The 23,102-nt window shown below is 38.0% G+C and overlaps 2 protein-coding genes across 2 annotated transcripts in view; one reads left to right on the top strand and one right to left on the bottom strand.

Moving 5' to 3' along the window:
- Positions 1-3,017: 3,017 nt before the first annotated feature.
- Positions 3,018-23,102, bottom strand: part of LOC146471661 (uncharacterized) — a 58,130-nt gene continuing 38,045 nt past the window's right edge. The window contains exons 15-23 of the mRNA XM_085120181.1: positions 10,039-10,146; positions 9,709-9,752; positions 8,967-9,021; positions 8,421-8,480; positions 7,476-7,565; positions 6,801-6,917; positions 6,464-6,501; positions 6,321-6,369; positions 3,018-5,346 (exon numbers count right to left, since the gene is read on the bottom strand). Coding sequence (XP_084976307.1) covers positions 5,197-5,346; positions 6,321-6,369; positions 6,464-6,501; positions 6,801-6,917; positions 7,476-7,565; positions 8,421-8,480; positions 8,967-9,021; positions 9,709-9,752; positions 10,039-10,146 — 711 coding nt within the window. The 3' untranslated portion in view covers positions 3,018-5,196. The remainder of the gene's footprint in view (positions 5,347-6,320; positions 6,370-6,463; positions 6,502-6,800; positions 6,918-7,475; positions 7,566-8,420; positions 8,481-8,966; positions 9,022-9,708; positions 9,753-10,038; positions 10,147-23,102) is intronic.
- Positions 14,545-20,001, top strand: LOC146471663 (uncharacterized). Its single transcript, XM_085120178.1, has 6 exons — positions 14,545-14,684; positions 16,643-16,657; positions 17,917-18,066; positions 18,350-18,481; positions 19,072-19,221; positions 19,862-20,001. The coding sequence occupies exons 1-6, from the start codon at positions 14,645-14,647 to the stop codon at positions 19,864-19,866; spliced, it is 492 nt and encodes a 163-aa protein (XP_084976304.1). The 5' UTR covers positions 14,545-14,644; the 3' UTR covers positions 19,867-20,001.

The raw sequence follows: 23,102 nt of genomic DNA, 5'->3' as shown, positions 1-23,102 counted from the left end.
TGTTAGTGTTTCCGTTAGCTTCCTGAGTAATGTATGGTAAGAAATTCGTGTAGAAGTTTGTTGTGGGATCTGACAACAGTCCATGTTATAGTTGCGTGACCAGGCCTTTGTTTGAAAGTGAGGCTGGAGTGATAGAAAACGTTTTTGTTTAAATAATGGTTTAGTTTTGTTCACAATAACCCTACTAGTGCACAGAAACGTGTACTTTAGAGAAGTTGTTAAAAGTTGACTATGGTTTGTTCTTCTTAGGGGAAAAAACTTCAATAGTTTCTTCCCGGTGTTGTAAGAGCAATTTTATGTTGCAAAACAGATTTTTATTAGGTTTGTATGAAAACAAAGTCAACTTCAGCTTTGCTGGCACTCAAATGCTAGGTTACTAAGCACACAATTGTAAAATGGGCTGTTTTTGTGCGTGTCTTGCTGGAACAAATCTTGCGATTTGGAGATCACTAATGTCTTCAAGAGGGAACTAATTGTTTGTGATGCTGAGAAAGCTGAGTACACAATTTGAAACAAAAGTACTTCTGCAGGCACGTAAAGTTTGGAAAATCGAAAAAGAAATTGTCACTTTCTTGTAGTGCTTGTGCTCTGTGGGTACAATGTTTCACAGGATCTTATTTTTGCGAATGCAAAATTCTCAACCCGCAAAAATTTTTATGCCATATTGCAAAGTTTGATTTTTTAAAGAAATGTAAATTTAAAGTAGTATTTGTTTTATTAAGTAATGTGGGATGTCAAGTTTGAGGTGACAGGTGGAGGCTGATCAAACCGGAGCTCATCCCGAGTTTCTATAGCATAAAACGACAGGATTATTACTGTTATTCCTTTCAACTCCATGGCTGTTTGAATTGGATTACAACGGTCATGTGACACGCCGTTTAAGGCGTTTAAAAACACTGGGGCCAGCAAAACTTTCCAAATCCCTGGGAACTGACACAACAACCGGACTTTAGACAAGCATGTGATCAGGTCGTGAAACCTTGAAACTATCGTGTGCCGTTTCGCATTGACATGTGTTTTATGTTTTATACATCACATCACAGAACATTGCGTGTACCTCAGCAATCCAAATTTTTCTCTCTTTTTTTTTTAACAAATTACTGTAACAGTATTTCTAACATCTCTAATACTAAACTCTGAGCCATGTACTTGGGGCGTACAAAGACAGCAATTATTAAAACGAGTCTTTCAGCCGAGTTTGTTTTCAGGAGAATGCGTGTTCGTCTTAAAAATTCCAACCCCAGACTACGTCATTGTAGATGTAATAATACTTTAAATTTAAAACTTTTTGTCATGTTAATCTTGGTTAGATTTATATCTTACAGAAAAATCGATCGCAAGATGTAGACTATTTTCTGGTTGTGTTCATTTACTGTACTCGATTGGTAGGGGCAAATATGAAGAAAATATATACTTGTCTTGAAACTCAACAACTCGTGTTCTTGAATTAACGTTCCCCTCGAACAAAACTAAATTGGAATTTGTAATCAATACCATCGATTCATATTTTAGGAGCGACCTGCACCGTTTCCAACGTCTCGCATTATTGGTCGAGAGGTTAAAAGAACGAACAAGAAAACAATGCGCCGAGACACAAAAAGCAATGGAGCTGCAGGCTATCTGGGTCCAGTGAAAATAGAGCTCAGGAAAGATGCAGGCGTACTGGTATTTTAACAACGCTTTTTTAATATAAGCAGGAAGATAATTTGAACTGTGAAATGCGTGAATAACCGATTTACCAAAGAGCTTAGAAAAAGGAGTAACAAGCCTCAAGCCCGTACGGTTTAGCTAACGAGGTCAAAACAGAACAATTGTGACGCTTGCACTTCCGGCAAATCCAACCAATTCAGCAGTGATTGAGTAAAATTTTCAACAACTGTTTTCCCTTACGCAATGGATGTTGCGCTCAGGGAATACCATGTCCTGATGTTAAAACGTTCTTTATTGGTATAGCAAAAGCCAATGACGATCAACGGCATCATTGAAACGAACATTATGCAAAGGTCTCATGCATCAACTCGGGCTCCTTGCTTAAGTCTGACGGCAGAATACTTTCTTGCTTTTATAGTCGGTACATGCAAATGAAGGGGCATTTCGCAAAGGAAGCCATCCAGGTTACTGCCATCGCGTATCGAGCAGGTAACTGCGCCAACTGTAACATCTACAGAGGCTTTACAACGGCGTTGCAACTGCCTCGTACCCAGGCGCCTCAAAAATCGCAGAAGACAAACGAAAATACAGCTTGAAGGTTTGAGGGCCACGGGAAGGGTGCTTTGTGTGCTTCGTGAGTTAGTTCCCAAGCTTCCCCTCGATCTGAAAACTTTTTAAAAGCGCCTGAGCACAAGGCATTCTAACGCTCCACTGCCAGAACTGTAAATGTTCAAACGAAGGTAACTGTTGCTAAAAGAGAAACGTTGAAGCCGACGAAAAACTGACAGAGACCAAGTACTCCATTACAAAGGACAGTAATCATTAATTGGGATGACGGACAACTGGAGGTACAAAACAAGAGGCTTGTAATGCCCGCAGCTGTACGATTTGCTAGCAGATAGTTCTGAGCGGTTTGGAATGTTCGATTTTACTTGACTACAAGAACAATTCCTGAGGTAAGGATGATAGCTCTCAGGCAAAACAAGCATATAACTCACACTTCGCTTGGGGATGTAGTGTTTTCCTGTTTTCTACTCTTCGCCAAATCGATTGTTCCGTTCGTGGCTGAATGGTAAGAATGGGAGGTCGATTACTTGAATAGCTGTAGCTAACCCTCCTCCCCCTAAAAAATCATTGCAAATTTCTTTCACCAGTTCTTATCAAACGACTGATCTATCGCAAACTGCATTAGAACTGGGTGAGATGCTAAATTGATAATTCTTAGGCCAACTTGCAGTTCAGTTCAGTTTCAGCCGCTAGATGTCCGTCGTTGGACGTTGGCCAACTTACTGACGTTTGTAGGCCAACTTACAATATCTCCGGTAGATTTTTTGCAGTGCAATAAATTGAAGGGGCATATCCAGGCATTTGCCTTTGCATATTTTATTCACAAACTGCTCCATGAAATACTACCTATATGTTAATTAAAAATGATAATACGTTTTTTAATTTAATCAATTGGTTAATAACTAATTTTTACTAATTGGTTTTTTTAACTAATTTCCTACTTTCTATTTGTCCTGATGAGAAACTGAAATTAGACGTGTCGTGTCAACACTTTTGAAAGTGTTGTCTCTGCTTTGATAACTTAATCATAAATACCAGTAAACCATAGACGTACGTATTCATAATAAGTAGTACAATTACATGATTATATTATATGTTTGTTTGCAAAGTTCGGGTTCGCTAAATTCCGTTTATTCGTATTTTCGCTGATTTCGAAATTTTGCTAGTTCGCAATTTCGGGTGTATTCACGAAATTCATTGCAGGCTCACTCCAATTAATTCAACCTGCAGGCTTGGATTCACTCAAACTTCAATGACAAAACAATCTTCCTTGGAAAGCGAAAGTTCGCAGAGCTGGCTGCAAAACTTCAATTTTTGATGCTGTGTTTGATGCCAAATTAGTGCATGCTTTCATGTACATATCTCATCAGCATAGAGCGTTTTCATTCACGTGACTACCGGCCATATTGGTTTACTGAAACAAAAGAAAGTATTTGCATAAAAATGAAGTTCAATTCCCAGAGGTTTAGTTTGGGACACCAACGAGGCCGCCGTGACGTCATGTGAAACACTCCATTGGGTACATGTTAACCTCTTTATATTTATATTTCTTCATTGCTGCCCACTGCCACTGTTGCAAGGGTTTTAATTAAATAAACTATGTATAAGCTAGCTAACCAGTAATTAATGGCAATAAATATTCATATTAAACCTCTACTCTAAATTTTTGGTTCTGATTGATTTTTTTTCTTTTTTTTTTTTCTTTTGATAATGCTATGGAATTTGGAAATACCTAAGAAGGCTGTTTTGTTGTTTTCCTAATTTTTGACACTTTTTAAGTATAAAACGTCTTGTATCTATTGTTTTAAATTGTACAACTTAACAATAAAAAAATCTCGCGCTCGATTGGCTCTTAGCTGTAGCCAATGAGATCACGCAACATGAGGCTAAATTTTGCCAAAGTTTTTTGAGCTGCAGTTTTTTCATTATAAATAAGATCATCTTCAGTCGGAAAAAATGTAATAGAACTGACTGCACGAAATGTACAAAAGTCTCCTAAGTTACTCTCTTGCTTCGTTGTTAAACTTTCACTCTGGCCCGAGAGTGAAACCTTAGAATCAGTTGTTGTGACTGTCTGTGCATGTTAATGTGACCATCAATCCATGCAAAGTACTTTTAATACATAATGGCCGCCGTCAGGAGAGATGGGACACAGAAATATTTCGCCAGGTTTATCTGCTTGAAATTGAATAGAATCGCAAGTTAATGATCATAATATAGTGGTTATTGACCAAGCATGAGGTCTTGATATGAAATATTAACTGAATTGTTTACTTCATTCACTTGTGCATTGGACGGAGACGACACGAGAACAAAAAAAATGCCAATATTTCTACACTGGAGCAAGAATTGTCACCGATACCATTTGTTGTAGTTTTCTATCTGCAGCCTTGACGAAAAGCGAGTAGTTCAACGTGAAAAGGCAGAACCGCTCATACAACCAATTGGGAAGCTCGAGCCAATTCATCTGCACGAGCGATTTGCCAATATTTCTACACTGGACAAAGAATTGTCTCCAAAACCATTTGTTGTAGTTTTCTATCTGCAGGCTTGATGAAAAGCGAGTAGTTCAACATGAAGAGGCAGGACCGCTCATACAACCAATTGGGAAGCTCGAGCCAATTCATCTGCACGAGCGATTTGCCAATATTTCTACACTGGACAAAGAATTGTCTCCGATACCATTTGTTGTAGTTTTCTATCTGTAGGCTTGATGAAAAGCGAGTAGTTCAACGTGAAAAGGCAGAACCGCTCCTACAACCAATTGGGAAGCTCGAGCCAATTCATCTGCACGAGCAATTCGGATGATGCAAAGCATATGAAAACTCTGCAATGTTCATGCAACTAATCAAATTGTAAGACTCGTACGTGTTACAGAAAAAAAATCAATGTACTGATTGAGTGGTTGGAAGAGTCGAACACTTTGATGAAGTATTCACGATGAACTCTTTTGTGTACGAGGATTGTGTGTGGGTGGTGTTACTCGTTGCCTTCCAGCATGTCTTTCACTGTCTGATATGTACATCTATCCATCTCTGCGCTGATTTCTTCCAAGACTTCATCCACCAACGCACGCTGTTTGGGCTGCTCAGATATGATCAATTCTCCAAACAGGTATATCCCCATTCCCTGTAAAATTCCATCAAACAGTCAATTGATTGCTCAGTGAGTGAAGCAGTCAGCGAATCAAACAGTAAGTTACTCAATCACTGTGTTATGACCAAGCTTGTGAGCAACTTGACGCACCAACTAACGAACGATTGGACGAAAGAGCAGAACCAACGAATGAAAAAGATGATGAAGAAAATAAAGCAGCAAACAGAGAAACGACAAGTCTTACGCCAGTTTTCTATCTTTTCTATCACATTTGTATTGCCAAATACTTTCTTACGGTGCTGTTTTCAATATTTGAAATAACTTAATCGCTTCTTTGATTCAGAAAAAGTTGGAATATATAAAATTGATGCAATTGATTCTGTACCCCATGTAACAGGAGTGAACTATGCCAAAGGTCATAGCACATTGTTTACTTAAAAACAAACCACTATTTTGAATCAATCGCAATCAATTCTCTGCTTCGTGTAAAAAGAGCCAACTGTGCCAACGATCACATGCAGCCGAATGCGGTCGTACAGTAATTATTTTAAAATAGTCAGCCATGTAATTAAGGCATGTTGAACGAAAGCAACTCACAACCTGAAGAACAGTTTTAAATTTCTTAAAACAGCGCCTTAAAAAATATTTTTTAGCATCGGAAAATCCCGTTAAAGACACCTTAAACTGAAACATTGTGTTTACAGTTGCTTTAAAACAATGAAAACTTTAGTATTTTTCTTGAATTTGATTCAGTATTTGAATTTGATTAAGTATTTTTCTTGATTTTTTTTCTCTTGTTCTGAAAATATTGCTTGCAACCACTGCTTGGCTCAACTAGCTCTTGCTAACTGCGGGCAGTACACATTTCTTGTAAGATTTATGTCAAGAATCAATAAACTGAAAGTTATGAAAGAAAGTTAACTGTAAGACAGTTAGGATGCGAAAGAAATATGTCCTTGATTTTGTGGAAAATATGAGCTGAAGCAAAAAGGTTTTAAACTGAATACCTGATCCTCCACCAAAAACCTTTTGACTTCCTGAAGTCCAGGGGTGTATCTATAAATATCCCGGAAACAAGAAATTGGTTTTAATGATCAGGTTTAACAAACTGGGATAAGGAAATAAATTAAACAAAAAAAAGGACTCTTACTTGTGTTTTACAACAAGTTCACACCAACGATGTCGAACCTTCAAAATAAAACCAAGTCACAGTCTTAGTCTCAGGCCCCTAAATCTCCCTCCACGCATGCTCAGAAAACGGGAGGTGATGAATATGAAAACACTTTGTTAAAGCGAAAAGTTACTCGGGTATTTACGGTAGAAAAGAAAAACTACCCTTAAGAAATCTGTCGAATTGATGTGTTTTTCTCCAGGAGATGAAGAAATACGCACACACTTGTAACCCACTGTCCACCAGTCAGGATTGATAGCAAGCTACATTAATTATAATAACCATTTAATTTAGCCCAGGAATAATTTAAACGAACCTCAGCATTGCCGTTTGAGAAGTTGTAGCACTTGTCCAGCTGGCGCAGGGTGTTGTGGGATAACGTCTCTCGCTCCAAAAGCTTCTCCAAGAACAAAACAACTTGTTCAGGAAGTTCCTGATAATTGCAAAGAGGACAAAACAAGAACTACCACTTAGAAAACAAGCTGGGAGCCTTTATACATTACAACACGCTTTGTGAACAATCGTGAACAATCTGCAGTTCGTAGAGACAAGGAGTATTTTTAATAAAATAATAGTATTTTTAGTAGAATAGTATTGGTTATTTTTGTATTAGTATCCTAGAATTTTATCATATTTAATATTTATTTGGTTTTTACTATCTCCAATTAGCAGGTATGCTAAAGTATTTTGACACAAATAAAGTGATTGATTGAATGATTGATTGATTGATTGATTGACTGATTGATTGATTGATTTTTTGATTGATTGATTGATTGATTGATTGATTGATTGATTGATTGATTGATTGACATGTAACTCCGACAACGCACGTAGAGACAACGTGGATTTCGTTGAAGCTTCGCAAAAACAACGTGATACACCAACATAAGCTAATCGTTCAGCAGGCAAGAATTCAAGATGTACGTTGATCGGGTCGTTTTCTTATCTTTTGTTTTCTTTTGAAGGTAAGCCTTCTCCTTTTATCACTTACCAGTGTCGTTGTTGGTGGCTTCGGTTTCTTTCTAACTTTGAGCGTCTTGTTTCGTTTGTTTGTTGTGTCCTGTTTCTTCCAAATCTGAAACTGCAACCATTGAGTGGCTTCTATTAAAATACTAAACAGTTTATCGGAAAGTACTGTTCGATAACTTTCATTTGAATTTTTACATTTGTGGCGGAATTCATCCAGATACTTAAAACTTACAGCCATAGCTTCCACCCGGTAACTTAAGATAGCTAAATGGCGGCAGAAGTACAGTTCATCAGGTATAAATGCTTACGAGATGCACCCCAACCACTCTGCCTAGAAAACTGTCCACCATTGACATATGACATTTTTTTTTATTTATACTCTCCACTCTTACTGTTACATAAGCGCAAAATACAAAAGTTGGAGGTATTAAAAACATAGACTAAGACGCAGCTCAAAAATACAATTCAAATAAAGGAGAGGAGACTAGACGGGCTGAAAACCACGAGGCGTACCTGATAAAACACTCCTGCTCGTTTTTTAAACATAACTTAAACAGGAAGTTCCGGTATGAAAGGGGCCTGGCCAGGCCATTCTCACCTTCAGTTGTCAATCAAGCATCAGAGCGTAAACAACTGACAAACAACATGTGTCTTTTTCTTCGCCTTTTATTTTTTTCGCTTAGTTTTCAGAATAACCCTGAAGGGTTATTCATATATTGCTGTGGTGTGGTAATATTATAAAATTTTGAGGCCCCTTTTTTCAGAGGACGCTTGAGTCAACAACTTCCCATGACTGACCGGCGTCTTAATTTGCATCTCACGACCACAAAGGTGTGAGATGAAGGAGGGACTTGCCCCTTTATAGCGGTAGTTCTTGTTTAAAACATAACATCACATTTCTTCCACATATTAATTTCATTTGGGCATGCTTCGGCAACATGGACAATTCAAATGGTTCATCGCCTACCTCGTCTTCCACTTGTGAGACAAGCTGATTGTCAGGGCTGTCAAACCTTTTCGGAAAAGACTGGGTGCAAACAAAATACAACGTATGAATTATATAATGTTTATACAGCTATTTCAATTAACGTTGTCGGTTCAAAGCATAAAGCTAAAAGACAAGACCGAAAGTTTACGTGGGATTTTTATGAATAAATTCATCAAAATCAGTCATGCCTGGAGAAAACAATAGGTTGTAATTAGCAGTACAATGACCTGCACGTGCAGGGATGATTTTGATGAAATTATTCATAAAAAATAATCCCACAAAACATTGCGGTTTTGTCTTTTAGCTTGATTTTAATCCGACAACGTTAATTGAAATAGCTGTATACTAAAATACCAAACGTAATGTTAATTAATTTGTAGTGAAATTTTTTACCGTTAGCTGACGCTGATTTTAGAGCGTTTGACTTCATTTAGCTTATAATTTTTTACTCCTATAAATACTTGCACAAAAGTAGCTTTCTTCAAGAGAAAATATTATTATTCATATTCTCTGTTGCGTTCTTACTTTGGGTAATCCAGCTCTCTCCAGCCATTCATGAATAAACTTTTCCATAGTTTGTCTGTGACAAAAAACAGTGATATTAACTACGGTTAAAAGAAAGTACTCAAAATTCCATCATTATATAAAGGTCTGGACAGAAGTCCTCAATATCATCTAATTTCACCCAACATTGCTTAATATAACTTTGAAACTGTTCATATGGAGGAACGAAGATTCGCAAGAAAAAAGTTTTCCTTTTCAAAGATAACGCATCAGTATACATGGAGCCTTATTCTTATCTACACGCTAAAAATAGTCATCAAAAACGCCATGATGCTTCCTTTTAAGTCCCGCTCTAACCCTACCGGTAGCTTGAATTGTTTCACGGTAGCCCCGACTCAACTACATAGCCACGTTTGTAAATTAGCCAGCTGGTCTGCCTCCTGCCAGTTGGGGTTTTTAAACTGTTATGTTCGGAACATATTTGTTCGGCAGGATACCTCACCCCTCTAAATTTCGGTCACCGGTGCCGCATTTAATTTTTTGGACTGCTGTGTTCACACGATGAAAATAAGTAGTACCGCGCCAAAAATTTAAGGGAAGGTGACGAAATTCCAAGGTGTCGTTCCGAAACTTTTACACGCTGAAACGGGTTTATCGGTGCTATTTTAAAAATGTTAGTGCACGCTACCGCGTTTCTCGGCAATTCGTCTCAGGAGATTCAGAACAAACAAACGAGAAAACAAACAACTCGGAAAAAACACACCTTGAAACATCGGGGAAACTTTGCAGAAAGAAGTCAAAGAAGTCCTGCGAATAACAAAAGGAAAAGTTAAAACAAAGTTCATCACATGCTTGAACATCCTAGACTGGAAAGCAGTCGTATTTTTCTCTTACAATTTACGGAGGGAGAAACGAATCGCGTGGCGCGAAGCGTGGACACTCGTGCGCGAGTATCACAAAGGCCGTGAGACTCTTCCCAATCTCACTGGCCGTTTTCTCGTGATTCGGCGCGCTTACTCCTGACTTTTCGCTTAATTTAATGCAAACAATTCGGACTGTTTTGCTGCCTGTCTGTATCCATTTGGCCGCTTACCTCCGATGTCACGAGTTGTTCCTTGTAATGTTGCACATAATTGAAAAGAAACGAATCAAAGTCCTCGCGTCCCACAATAGTGGCCAGGTGATGGAGAAGAAAGTACCCCTACGAAAGAATAAGAGAAAGGCCAAAATATAACCTAAATTAAAACAAAATGCGCACATAAAAGCACAAGAAGGTGAAAAGGGTGCGATGCAAGCAGGAAAAGGAAATCTTTTCGTTTTATTCTTGCGCTCATGTCTGTGTTGTTGCGTCTCCCGTGTACAACGGAAGACGCACCAGTCTTATTCTATAGTTTATTAGCTTCGCTGGTTGAGAACTGCACCGGTATCGCACACAATTCTGTACGTACCCGTCTGACATTTTCCAGGCTTACTTTTCGCAACAGGAGAATTTGCGTTTTATATAAACTGCGATGGTCTTCCACATATTTCAATCTTGCGTTTATTTTGATCTTTTGCACAAGCTAGTCTGCGCATGAGGAAGTAAAATAATCATCCACTTAAGGATATACAACATCCCTGGATAATTAACAATTAGACTGCGAGGTCGACCTTTTTTCTGCTTATAGAAAACGTAGACGAGTTATTATGGCTGTTTTTATACTAGAGGACGTATTATCCGTCTGGACGAACTTGGGCAAACATTTGTTGTTCGTCTGGTTATTCGTCTCTAGAAAAAACACGGGCACAAGACGCATTATCCGTCTGGACGAACTATATGAACAATAGCCTCCATTTGGCGCGAAAATATGCTCAGATATTTGCCCGCGGACATTATCTGTTCCGAGAAGTGAACAGTTGTCCAAGGACAAATATCTGAGCATGTTTTTAAAGCCAAATGGAGGCTATTGTGGTTATTATCCTTCAAATATTTTTCGCAACATGTAGCAACGAGCTTGAGTATTTGAACATTTCGTTTAAGAACAGTTGACCGTCAAAAACGTTTGGAGCGTATGTTGTTTTCTGATACTGCTTTATCGACCAGCAGGTTTATCTCTCCTTCTGTCACAAAAGCAAACCGTTCCCCCATCTTGACATTAATTTTAATTGTAAACAAGACGCGCCTTGAAGTTTTTGAAATTGGGGAATATCACTTAGGGAATATCATCGGATATTCCCCAGTTTCAGATGGGGTATATTCGGTCACGTGAGGCGTTTAGACCAATCGCGCGCGAGCAAAAATATTTGATGGATGATAACTTCCGTTATTCGTCTTGAACGACGCACAACGGAAAATAGTATGTCCAGACGGATAATGCGTCCTTTGCCCGTCTTTATACTAGAGACGATAAACCAGACGAACAACAAATGTTTGCCCAAGTTCGTCCAGACGGGTAATGCGTCCTCTAGTATACTACGAAAAACGGCCATTGAGGAATTGTTCTTCGCTAGTAGATTAAACCAAAATAGATTGCAGCCAGAAGACAACGATATGCATTTACAACAAAGTAAAAAACGAAATTTATTTTCCGAGGACAAAACAAGCGCGTGCATGTTTACTTCTGGCTGATTAGATCTATCACAGATCCTGCGTATACCAGCAACATTTTCGTTCGTGGTCCTTTGCCGCGTATTTACTATTACTGTACATTTTAATTTATGCTGCTTGTCATTGAGTAATTACGCAAACATTAATAAAAATTTATCTTCCGTCGTTTGATACCACTGCAATAATCTTTTCAAACAGTATTTCGTAAACGGGTAAATAATTTTATAATAACGTAACAGGCCAGGTTCACTAAATTTTGACAAAATAACTGACACATCACTTCAAAGAACTAAGCGCAACTTGACTGAAAACAAGCGAAAATCATTTATGAGAGCCTTGCCATTCGAACAATATGGACACGAGACAGCGCCCTTAGTAACCGACAGTCTGGCCACAGTTTCGCACAACAATGAGAAATGTCTAGCAAAAAGTACTTCAAGAAGCTGCGTCAATTAATTCAGAGAAATGGCTTTTAGATGGAAGAAAAGATGCCCCATGCTGCATAACCAAATTCTAACAGGAGCCCATTACTTGGAGCGTACAACTGCCATACTAGGTCTTTGCTACGGTGTTTTCACAGATCAGTCTATTTTTAGATACGCAGAGGAATACTATTTCCCGCGAAAATTTATATTCCGGTTCACATGAGAATTATGCAAAGCCTAAGACTGGTTAGTAAGGCTCCCGTGGGAGACTTAATTTGTTCGAACTTCAATCTAAAAATAAAAAGGTCGGTGAAAATACCGTGATAGGAATATATAGGAGTTGTTTTTAACAACATTCAGTAGTAAAAGTCGTGAACCATTACAAAAGTTAGGAATGATGATTATTCATTCACCAGGCTGGAAATATACCATCACATTTCTTTCATTACAAAAGTTGTCTGCAGGTTACACATCTACAGTAAATCCTCTATTACTCCCCCCGGGGGCTTGTTTATCAAAACCACGTTTGAGGGGGAGGGAGGGGTTAGCAGAGAGGGGGGCTTCTTAAATTTGGCGAAATGCAGTACATAGGAGAGTGAAAATAAACGATAAAAACAAACGACGTTTCGGTGTCGTCATGACGCCATTATCAAGTTTGGAGTAATTGAGATAAAGCCAATGTCAATGTCAATGTTCGAACTTGATAATGGTGTCATGACGACACCGACACGTCTTTCGTTTTTATCGTTTATTTTCACTCTCCTATGTATATCTAAACCTTTACTTATAAGAAATGCAGTACAATACGTGGCTTTCATTGCCGCCGCCTTGGTGGACAAAACAAAAGAAAATTTGTTCACAAAGTTTGCATAAAAATGACAGTCGTGGCCGCCATGCAAACCATCAATAGCGAACAAAGGAAGGAGAAAAACAGACAAGAGTTACGGTAAATTAAAATTAATGTGAAATGAGATGTCTAATGTTTCGAGCGAACGCTATTTGTCACGTTTCTGAAGATCAAGAACAAATTACTAGGGTGATCGGTGTTGAAAATGCCTAGAATGAACCGGACTTTGGTCGGTGGACATGAATCAATTACCGCCATACCAATTATTAATTTGGATGTGAAGAAAAAGGGGAGGGGGCTTAAATAGAAGAAGGGGGTAGGGGAGCTCATTGTTCCAGATAACTTTCAAAGTCAGGGTGTCATTGAAGAATTTTGAGGGGTCAAAAGCTCTGATTCTCTCCAAATCTTCTCAAGTTTACCATTCAATATGTCGGTCAAGAAGCAAGCTTTCTTGGGTTTTCGACCTGAGACCCTTCTCTTATCTGGAACACTGCGGGCTTCTTCCTCTAAAAGGGGGGCTTACAAGAGAAATTACGGTAAATGAAAGGGGGCTTGTTGATGTGAACAGCGACAGCTCCTGACAGTGTACATCTTAATAGCCACCCAATCCCCCAAGAAAAAGCGAGAGTTACCCTTCTTGGTCGTAATTATAATAAGAGATGTTGTCGCGTGTTTGGGCCCTTATCTCACAAATCTTCACTCAAAAACTCATTGATAATTCATAAGCCCATTGACCTATCAAATGGTCGATAATATATCACGTGTAGTGACTTTATATCAATAAACCTCCTCCTTATTAGTATGCGGTGTTTTATCAGCTGATAAAACACTCCTCGTTAGTATGGGTGTTTTTCTCGTATACTAATTTCCAACGTTCACAAAAGCATAATTGTTGTGAACTCTATTGACACACGCTTTTCCAGGAATGTTTTTGAAGCCGTTCAAAACACTCGCAGCACATGTTTTTTACCGGGTCTTAAACCACGAGGCACAGCCGAGTGGTTTTAAACCCGATAAAACACTCTTGCTCGTTTTCAAACATTACATAGAGAATATTACTTTCCAAATAGGATGTTTTTGCTTTATCTTGGAAATCTATCAGATAAATATCTTAAAGTTTTAAATACACTTAACACATTACAATCATAAAGCTTCTGGAAAGTTCTATTACTTATTACTTATTCTCACTGTAGTAATTGTTAAGTTTAATTGTACATGCGTATTTTCCGTTGATAAAAAATCTATTTTGAAACCATTTCTCTCATACTGGCTTTTAATATTATAATAAAAAAACATTTACAAGCTACCTAAAAGAAAATACGACAAAATAATCAAAGAAGTTGTTTTGCCAAACGCTTAGCTTTTTGATCGCGAGAGAGTGGCATAAGTATAAGCCTCCATAAAAATCATGAAAAGCTTTTTAACGTTGCGTCAATTTTGCTTAATTGGTTTGATAGGTAACCTGTTCAGGTACATTCAACATGTTGGACCAAGAAATACTTCGAAATCAACCTTGGTTAGCATTAAGAGAACCGCGACTTACAGACTTTGAGTACATGCTAGTAATCTCTTCTTTTTCTCATGGATGGTAGAGCGCGGTCATTTTTGCGCGCACGCATTTCGCTTCCTTTACCATTCCTAACAAAAATAAGAGATAAGAGCTGACGGCTCGTAGTCTGCACGACTCATGACTCATGAAATTAAGATGCATGTTCACTCAACGCTAAGGTTTCCATGGCTCAAAACTCACCATGCGAAAACGGACACAGATAAACGTTTGCACAAAGCCCTTCTGGACATTACACGTTTGCTTCTGATCCAAGCATCATCTGACGAAAACATGAAGACCTCTATTGCTCTCCTCCTTCTTTTGGGCGTAGGTAAGGCTGACGAACGATTAGCTGGTGTTTTCGATTGGTGGCTTGTAGAGAAACATTATTTCATATATTTTTTTGTTGATTTAACCGAGTGCCGTTTTCTTCTTAAAGCAACAGGTTTTCTGAAAACGCCCCGTGCTTTCTTGTACGTCGAAAACTCGAAACAAATTTCATTACATTGTTTCAATTTTCCTGAACGACGGTTTGATTCGTTATTGAGAGCATAATTATATTTTTCAAAGCATGAACAAAAATTTTAGTCAGCGCATCGTCAAAGGCTTTTTAATGTTATAAAGAACAAGGCACCTAACCAGAGTTATTAGATAACAAAAACACTTGTGTTCAAAATCTACTGTACAAACAGCGACGCATTTCATCTTACAGGCATTGTTCTTGTTCTTAGGATAATTGTCTTAACTAATACATTTAACACCTTCCATAACAAACGCATAATCATCAAAATTCAGCTCCAAAGATAGATAACGTTGCAATCTTTTACTTGCTGAATACGATTTCCAGCAATCAAGTTTTAGATTTAAGAAATGTATGAACAAAGAAATGACAAATTAAACGACCAAAAGCGTTATTCCTCATTCAAAAGGTATTACCACCGCAAAATGCCAAAATGAACAACTGGAAATTACGCTAGGTTTTGAAATTTAATTTTAAAGCTGATACATCGTACTGAACAGAATATTTCGGGCGCTCCGTAAAGGGTAGCGCAAGCTTTTCTGAAGAAGATATTATATAGAACAGAGATTAAGTCGTGCGTTTGTAATTTGACGGCGGAATAATACTGTGGCGGTTTCAGTTGCAAATCCATCAAAAGCCCAATAGTTGACAATGTACTATAACCCTAAACAAAGGTAGTCGAATTTGCTGGTGCAAATGTGCCTAATATTTCCATTGTTCAAACAACAGAGGTTTCGCAGGGAAGGATATGAACGCTGTCTGATAAAAAAACAATCGCCCGCCGTCATCATCAGACTCACGATGACTCCTGGCTTCAAGTCATTCGCTTTTCTTTGTTTCCAGAAAGAATCATGTTTAAAGAACAATAGCTAACTTTAAAAAAATTTCCGCGGCAAGTAAGGTTTCTCGTTGAAATCAATTATTTTTTTCTAGTTCAGTATTTTATTCCAATATTTTTATAACGTGCGTTTTCTCAATTTCTCCGCCATGCGAGAACAATGGAATAGCTTCAGCCACGTATAATATGCAAAACAATATCTGCAGTAAAACACGTAGCATTTTCGATAACACAAAGAAAATAGGATGATTGATTGATTGATTGATTGACTGATTGACACAAAGAATAATAAAACCGCCACTCGAAAGAACCAATCAAATTGCATCTGCATAATTATCTCTGCAGAAACCTAAACGCCAAGTCATCACATTTAGCCATGCAAAATACACATATTTGACGCGTTTCTGTGACACGTATCTGTTACTTCGTAGAGACAAATCAATAGTACATTGTAGTTTTTAACCCCATGAACGAAAAAACACAAGAAATATTTCTTACAGTTTTCCTGACGGAAATAAGAATTCCCTCTCCATTAAAATCCGAGTTGTATTCTTATAATTTCTTGTAATAACTCCTTCACGAACTTCGTAGAATATGTAAATGTAAACTTCCGAACATTTTATTCCAAAATGCTCGTTTCTTCGAGAAACCGACGACGTGTTCGGGGACGTCGGGGGTTTTCAGGCGTTGTTTATACCGTGTGCATCTTAACATTTCTATAATGGCCCTACGAATTACTTGCCTTATGGAAAACTAACATGATAAAATGATAGAGAGTTGTCTTTAACTCGTGAAACGCTCGCAAAACGACTTGTTGGTTTCAAGCGTTTACGGTCATTTCTCCTGTAATCCTTTATGTGCTGTAATCTGTAATCGTTCCGGAGATGCGTTTTTCTGGGTAAAAACTAACAATATGTGTTTGCTTTCACAGGCTACGCAGTGGCAGGTAAGCCAATTGATTTGTATGTTTTCATTTTTGCCGTTTCCATCACCAACAAACCCACCGACAAACCAGCTAAACAGACGGGAAGGTTGGTTGCTTACTTTCTCAGCATCTCATTTCGGTAACCCTTTAAAGGAGCACTATCACGGAGATTTTGCTCTCTTTAACCAAAACTACCAAATATTTAACGTAGAACTCTTTCTCTAACACAAAATTGTTCCTAGAACACTGGGAGGAAAATATCAACTGATTTCTTCAATGAAAAACAAACTATAAACCTGTTTTTAGTTATTTCCCCAAAGTACTCAAGAAGAACTTGAAAAAATTGGCCAATGTTTTCAAGTTGTTATCCATTTCCATCCAAGCCATCCCAGCAAACGATAAAGAATACTAGCTTATGTAAACTCGTAGGGTAATTGTTATCCCTACTGAACCATTATTTTAACATTTCCATTGATACAAATATGTTTTCTCGCTATTCTAAAGCACACTAAATATCTGTCCTTACCGTACTTTCATGTGGTGCTATTTATTTTGTTGTTAGCTTGGTCTAAATGTTTTAAAACCAATTGAATTCTGAAGTGAAAATATTTGAGCAATACTTCCCTTCGGTCCTGTTTATTTGATTCAGTGACCAAAAGTTTTTTAGTGTGGCCATTCAAAGAAACCTGTAAAGCAGTAAGTTCCTGCCAAACGTTTCGCTATGCTGTACAAGTTTTCAACTGAACTTTTTGAATGTGTGGCAATTCATTAAAAGCTACTGAGCAGTTCTTTCATGCTTTACAGTCTATTATGTTCTATAAAGCTTGCTTTTATTCCACTGGCAAGAACAGGATGTTAAAACACTAGGAAAAAGAAATTCATGAAAGCTGCCTTATTGTTAAAGAAGTTCCTTGATCATGGTGGTCAGAATATGCGTTAATTAAGATCAATTGGTTCACGATGCACTCAATAAAGATATTAATCCCGATGTTTCGACTGCTTACATTTGTAACTTTTCATCAAGCGATGTTTTAGACTGATTATGCTTCAACCTTCATATCAACCACTCTTCTTCTTCTTCTCCTTCTCCTTCTCCTTCTCCTTCTCCTTCTCCTTCTCTCCTTCTCCTTCTCCTTCTCCTTCTCCTTCTTCTTAAACAGCCCATACGTTTCCAGCTGGTTCCCATGTTGGATTGCCACTTTGGGATAGCAATTATCCATAAAAAAAATACTAAGCCTTGTCATACTTTTAAACTGATCCAACACATCTTTCTCCCTCAGATGACAAATGCTCCGGCATCGATCCAAACAACCGGCGAGACTGCGGCTATTATTCAATAACCGAAGACGAGTGTGTGAACGACAGGGGCTGTTGCTGGGACGAATCAGTGGACAACGAACCTTGGTGTTTCTTCGGAACCCCTCAACCAGGTAAGCAATCCACTGAATCATCTTTTGACCCTCTAGAGACTTAGCCAACAAGCAGTACTTTCATGTATCACTGTTTGCTATGTTCTAGAAATTGCAATAACCTTTTTTTCTGTTAAGAAAATCCTTAAGTGTGAGGACCACTGAAATACAACCTATTGTAGAAATCGTTTCTGTAGTGCTGCTTAGAATGCACTCTAGAAAGAAAACCCGAAACTACCGAGAAGTATTTTCTAAAGGAAGCTAACGTTCATTTTAAACCTTACTTTCCGATAAACCATGATAGCCATGTGTGCTTTTGAGCCTGATGACCGCACCGATTGTGGATGGTATACAATCGATCAGGACACCTGCGAGGATAGAGGCTGTTGCTGGAACGACTCAGTTGAGAATCACGCCTATTGTTACTATTCCAAGGGTAAGTACAGGATGTTGAAACTCTAGGAATAAGAATTTCATGAAAGCTACCTTGTTCTTGGTCATCGTGGTAGAATAGCTATAAATTTGCGGTGTTCGATTGCAATAAGACTTCGAGATAGATAGATAGATAGATAGATAGATAGATAGATAGATAGATAGATAGATAGATAGATAGATAGATAGATAGATAGATAGATAGATAGATAGATAGATAGATAGATAGATAGATAGATAGATAGATAGATAGATAGATAGATAGATAGATAGATAGATAGATAGATAGATAGATAGATAGATAGATAGATAGATAGATAGATAGTTTATTCACCTTAAAAACTTGCAGCCAAGAGCTGAATTGCGATAAGGTTGACAAATGCAAAATTACAATCGTGCTAAATTATAGCTAATTGAACGGCTTTATAAATAAATAAAAAGGAGATGATCCAACATAATTTACCATTCATAAACCGTATAGAATCACATCTTCCATCTGTTTTTCATGTTGGTTCCACCTTCGGAGAACAATCACCCACTAAAGAAATACTACGCCTTGTAGTGATTGTAAAATTACGCATCTTTCTCCTTCAGGTGACAAATGCTACGGTATCGATCCACAGCAACGGGAAGACTGCGGCGAACTTGGAACAACCCGCGAAGAGTGTGAGAACCAAAAACAGTGCTGCTGGGACGAATCCGTAAATAACGTACCGTGGTGTTTCCACGGCAACCTGCCACAATGTAAGTAATCCACCTAATCATCGGGTGAGGTACCCACAAAGGACGTCTCCGACCAAACCACTCAATCACCCACAGAGGGTACCGCTGGGAAACTCTTTACTTATGGGAGTAACAACCTTCATAAGGCAACAAATAAATGGACCTTCACTGTGCATAACTGTAGAATTAGGACGTGGGACCTGTAAGACTCCGGCTTATGACAACTAAGACGTTTCAAGGGTCTTTTCGAATAAATGGGGCGAAAACATGCAACACACTCTCAATTAGACACAATTAGATCGATAAAACACCTCTGAATTCAAGAGGTTTAGCAAACTTCTTTAAATGCCAATAATGTTTGTTCCATCCTTTTTGTTTGGCAATTTTGTACATATTTACGTTTGTTGCAATGTAAATTGTGTCCTTGCTATTATTAATGTTAACATAGGGTTTCATTTAAACCAGCCCTACTGAACTGGTGATACGAACGGACGGACGGACGAACGAACGAACGAACGGACGGACGGACGGACGGACGGACGGACGAACGAACGAACGAACGAATCAATGAATCAATCAATCAATCAATTAATCAATCAATCAGTAAATCAATCAATCAATCAATCAATCAATTTTTGTTTTCAATTTGTTTTTCTAACAGCCTGATTCAGTGAAGCAATGACGCGGTCGTAGACGAAACTGGGATCTTAAAAATGAGGAATGCCATTCAGTAGCTCGACAAAAATAACCATAACAATGGGGACAAGGGATTAGACAAAATAAAAATTACAATGCATGAAACATGAGTTCTCAGTCTTGATTTGTAATGTAATCAAGGAACCCTTCTCGTGTAATAAGCACATGTTTCCTAATTGCTAGTATAAAAAAAAGGTATTACCTTGTCTTGCTTTCGCCGTAGAATTCCCAGTGAAAAACTTCCTTCCTTGTACCAAAGAAACGCCCGAAAATATTAAAAAGAAAAGAGTTCATCTTTCTCCCGACAAAATTTAGTTTCTCATCACCAAAAAGTTAACCATTTTACAACACCCAGAAATAGCACTCTATAAATTGTCGCTCATTGCAACTCTGTGGCCTTGAGCGACCCCAACCACCCCCTCCCCCCATACAAAATTGATTGGCTTTCAGCTTGTATCGCATGCCCTCTTCTTCTACCACTAAACAACATTTCAAATTCGCAGTAAAATGGCTGATAGCTTACAAAAACGATCGAAAACCCAAGAAAATTAGTGCGAAAATCAACGCTAAGGATTCCTGGAAGGTAACCTCCACTCTTGACAGAAACTGACGTTAAAATGTTACCACTAACGTTTAATTACAAATGTGGAGGAAATAAATAAAACACTCAAATACTCAAAATTGCAAATGTCTTTGCAAAACATGGCAATAATATTTGGGCGCCATACCAAATACCACATGACTACCGCTTACTATCAATTTTAAATTTCCCGACTGCTGGCATTTGGGGTTTGTGGGTATACCGAATACAAACCAACATATAAAAATATACGATGCTCTATAGACCTTTTTCATAAATGGCGGCCGATTTATTATTCTTTTCAATATATGTTAATTAGCCCTACTAACCTCATTTCAGAGTAAAAATTCTTTTGAATTTTGCACATGATGACGAGGCTAGTAGGGCTAATTTTCATGAAAACAAAAGAATAATTTATCGGCCGCCATTTATGAAAAAGGTCTATATCAATGTGTCAAAATGATTCAATTCCGAGTCTCTTCGCCAAACCGAGGCCTTGCACAGAACCATTCATATTAAACTGAGCCCCTGTCGACACGAAGGCCTTTTCAAAAGTTTCTGTTTTCATCGAAAAAGGAATTAACGTTCGGCGCCCACGACCGTTTCCAGATCGTTTCACCTCTCCAGATGAAATAGGCTCGATTACCAGTCCCTCAAAGAGGAAAACCGGATCCGAGTGAGCGGCGAAAATCGAGCCTGCAGAAGAATACCTTATTATAGGAAATTTACAATGCACTTTATTAACGCGATTTGACAAAATTCGCGTTAATTTAATGTATCTTAATTAATGTCGATGCAAATTTAATGCACACTATTTTACAACATTATTATTTTAAAGCACCTTAATTTCATTACAAAACCTATTAGTTCATGACTCCTCTATTGGCTCTTGATAGGGTCTAGTTAGGCTTAAAAACCAAATTTTCGGCTTTAAAAAAACTTAGAAACATCCGTGCACGTGTCTTGGAAGGTTTTATTGACGGAAGCCAAAACGCAGTTTGGCATTCAGAAATGTAAAGTGCGAGTTGGCAGAATTATGAAAATCGCAGTAAATAAAGCAAGATGCTTATCGTAAAATTCGCGTTAATTCAATGCATGTAAAACTAACTTTTGAAAAATTCGCGTCAATTTAGTGTAACGTAAATTTTCTTCGCGTTGTCAACGTGCATTGTTAATTTCCTATGATAAGGTAGGATACGAATTGGACAATGGCATTTTGTCAAACGTTTCCTTGTTGTTCTGTCCACACGAGTGTGTTTTCAATCCTTTAAGCCCCAATAGACCCTTCTCCAAAATGGCGGCAACAGATTTCAATGAGTTAAAATTGAACTGAATGGAAAATTGATACCAGCACTGAAAAGAGCACCTTTACTTTAGTAACCTTGCAAAGTTTCAGCATATTAGGTGTTATATCAGCTCACGAAATGAAAGATGAAATTTGACAAATTTACAGACGTTTGTATGACTGGGGGTATACGTCATACCCCTAGTCATACAAACGTCTGCAAATTTTTCATTTTTCAACTAACATTTTCTCAGCTGATATTACACCTGGTATGCTGAAACTTTGCAGGGTTACTAAAGTAAAAGTGCTCTTTCTAGTGCTGGTATACGTTTTAAATTTTAACTTATTTGAATTCTCGGCCGCCATTTTGGAGAAGGGTCTATAGTGACCAGCATCGAATTTCTCCTTGCAGTATCACTGCTTCATGAAAAGGTGTAGGTTATGAGATTAAACGAAACGATCACCAATGACGAAATCCCTCTCGATTAATATTTTCAAATAAATTCTCCCAACTGGTATCTATGGCATGTTTGGAAAAACAGTGAGAAGGAGATGCTCTCTAGACTTCAAGTTTAATGTTGAAGTAATATATCAAACACGAGCAAGAGTGTTTCATCAGATATCCAAACACTAAGAAGTAGGTTGAAAACACATATCCAAACCACGGTCACGGTAGTGATTTTCTTTGTTTTCTCTTGATGAATTATTAATGAGTTTAAGAAGTTTTTAAATGTTGAAGTGGCATTCTCAAACTCATTAATAAATCATGCAGTCAAAAGCCAATAAATGACCTCCATTTCGGTCAGGTGGATGAATCTTGATACCCCAATGAAACACCAGATGAAACACCACCAGGTTTTCATCTGAGATGAAACATGTTTTTCATCTGAGATCAAACATTTGCATTTTAATGAGATTAATTTCTTATTGTTTCATTTGAGAAGACATGTCAAAAACTCGGGCTTCGTGCTTTATCACGGGTTCCAAATACCTCGAAACAGATGAAAGCACTCGGCCTGCGGCCTCGTGCTTTCATCTGTTTCTCAGTATTTGGAACCCGTGATAAAGCACTCGCCCTCGTTTTTGACATATTACTTCTCAAACTAATTAATTATTCAAAAGCCAAAGACAAAGGAAATCATGCACTGTGACGTGTTTGGATATCTGATGAAAAAACTCTTCGTTTTTGCATCCTTAATTTCCCCTACAAAATCAGTTTCTTTGAGAACTTATATCAAACACTCGTCAAAGTGTTTCATCACAATATCAAAAACCTCGAAGTTCGTCAAAAATACTCCGCTACGCGTCGTATTTTGAACTCTCTTCTCGGTGTTTGATATG

Source organism: Pavona decussata, unplaced genomic scaffold (assembly GCF_977016875.1).
Source record: "Pavona decussata unplaced genomic scaffold, jaPavDecu1.1 SCAFFOLD_102, whole genome shotgun sequence".
Lineage (NCBI taxonomy): Eukaryota > Metazoa > Cnidaria > Anthozoa > Scleractinia > Agariciidae > Pavona > Pavona decussata.
This window is presented reverse-complemented; position numbering and strand designations above follow the sequence as displayed.

Excerpts from the sequence above, each read along its gene's own strand:
- LOC146471663 (XM_085120178.1), top strand. The coding sequence starts at position 14,645 with ATGAAGACCTCTATTGCTCTCCTCCTTCTTTTGGGCGTAG. Across the intron at positions 18,067-18,349 it reads CTTCGGAACCCCTCAACCAG|CCATGTGTGCTTTTGAGCCT; the intron begins GTAAGCAATCCA and ends AAACCATGATAG. Across the intron at positions 18,482-19,071 it reads CTATTGTTACTATTCCAAGG|GTGACAAATGCTACGGTATC; the intron begins GTAAGTACAGGA and ends TTTCTCCTTCAG.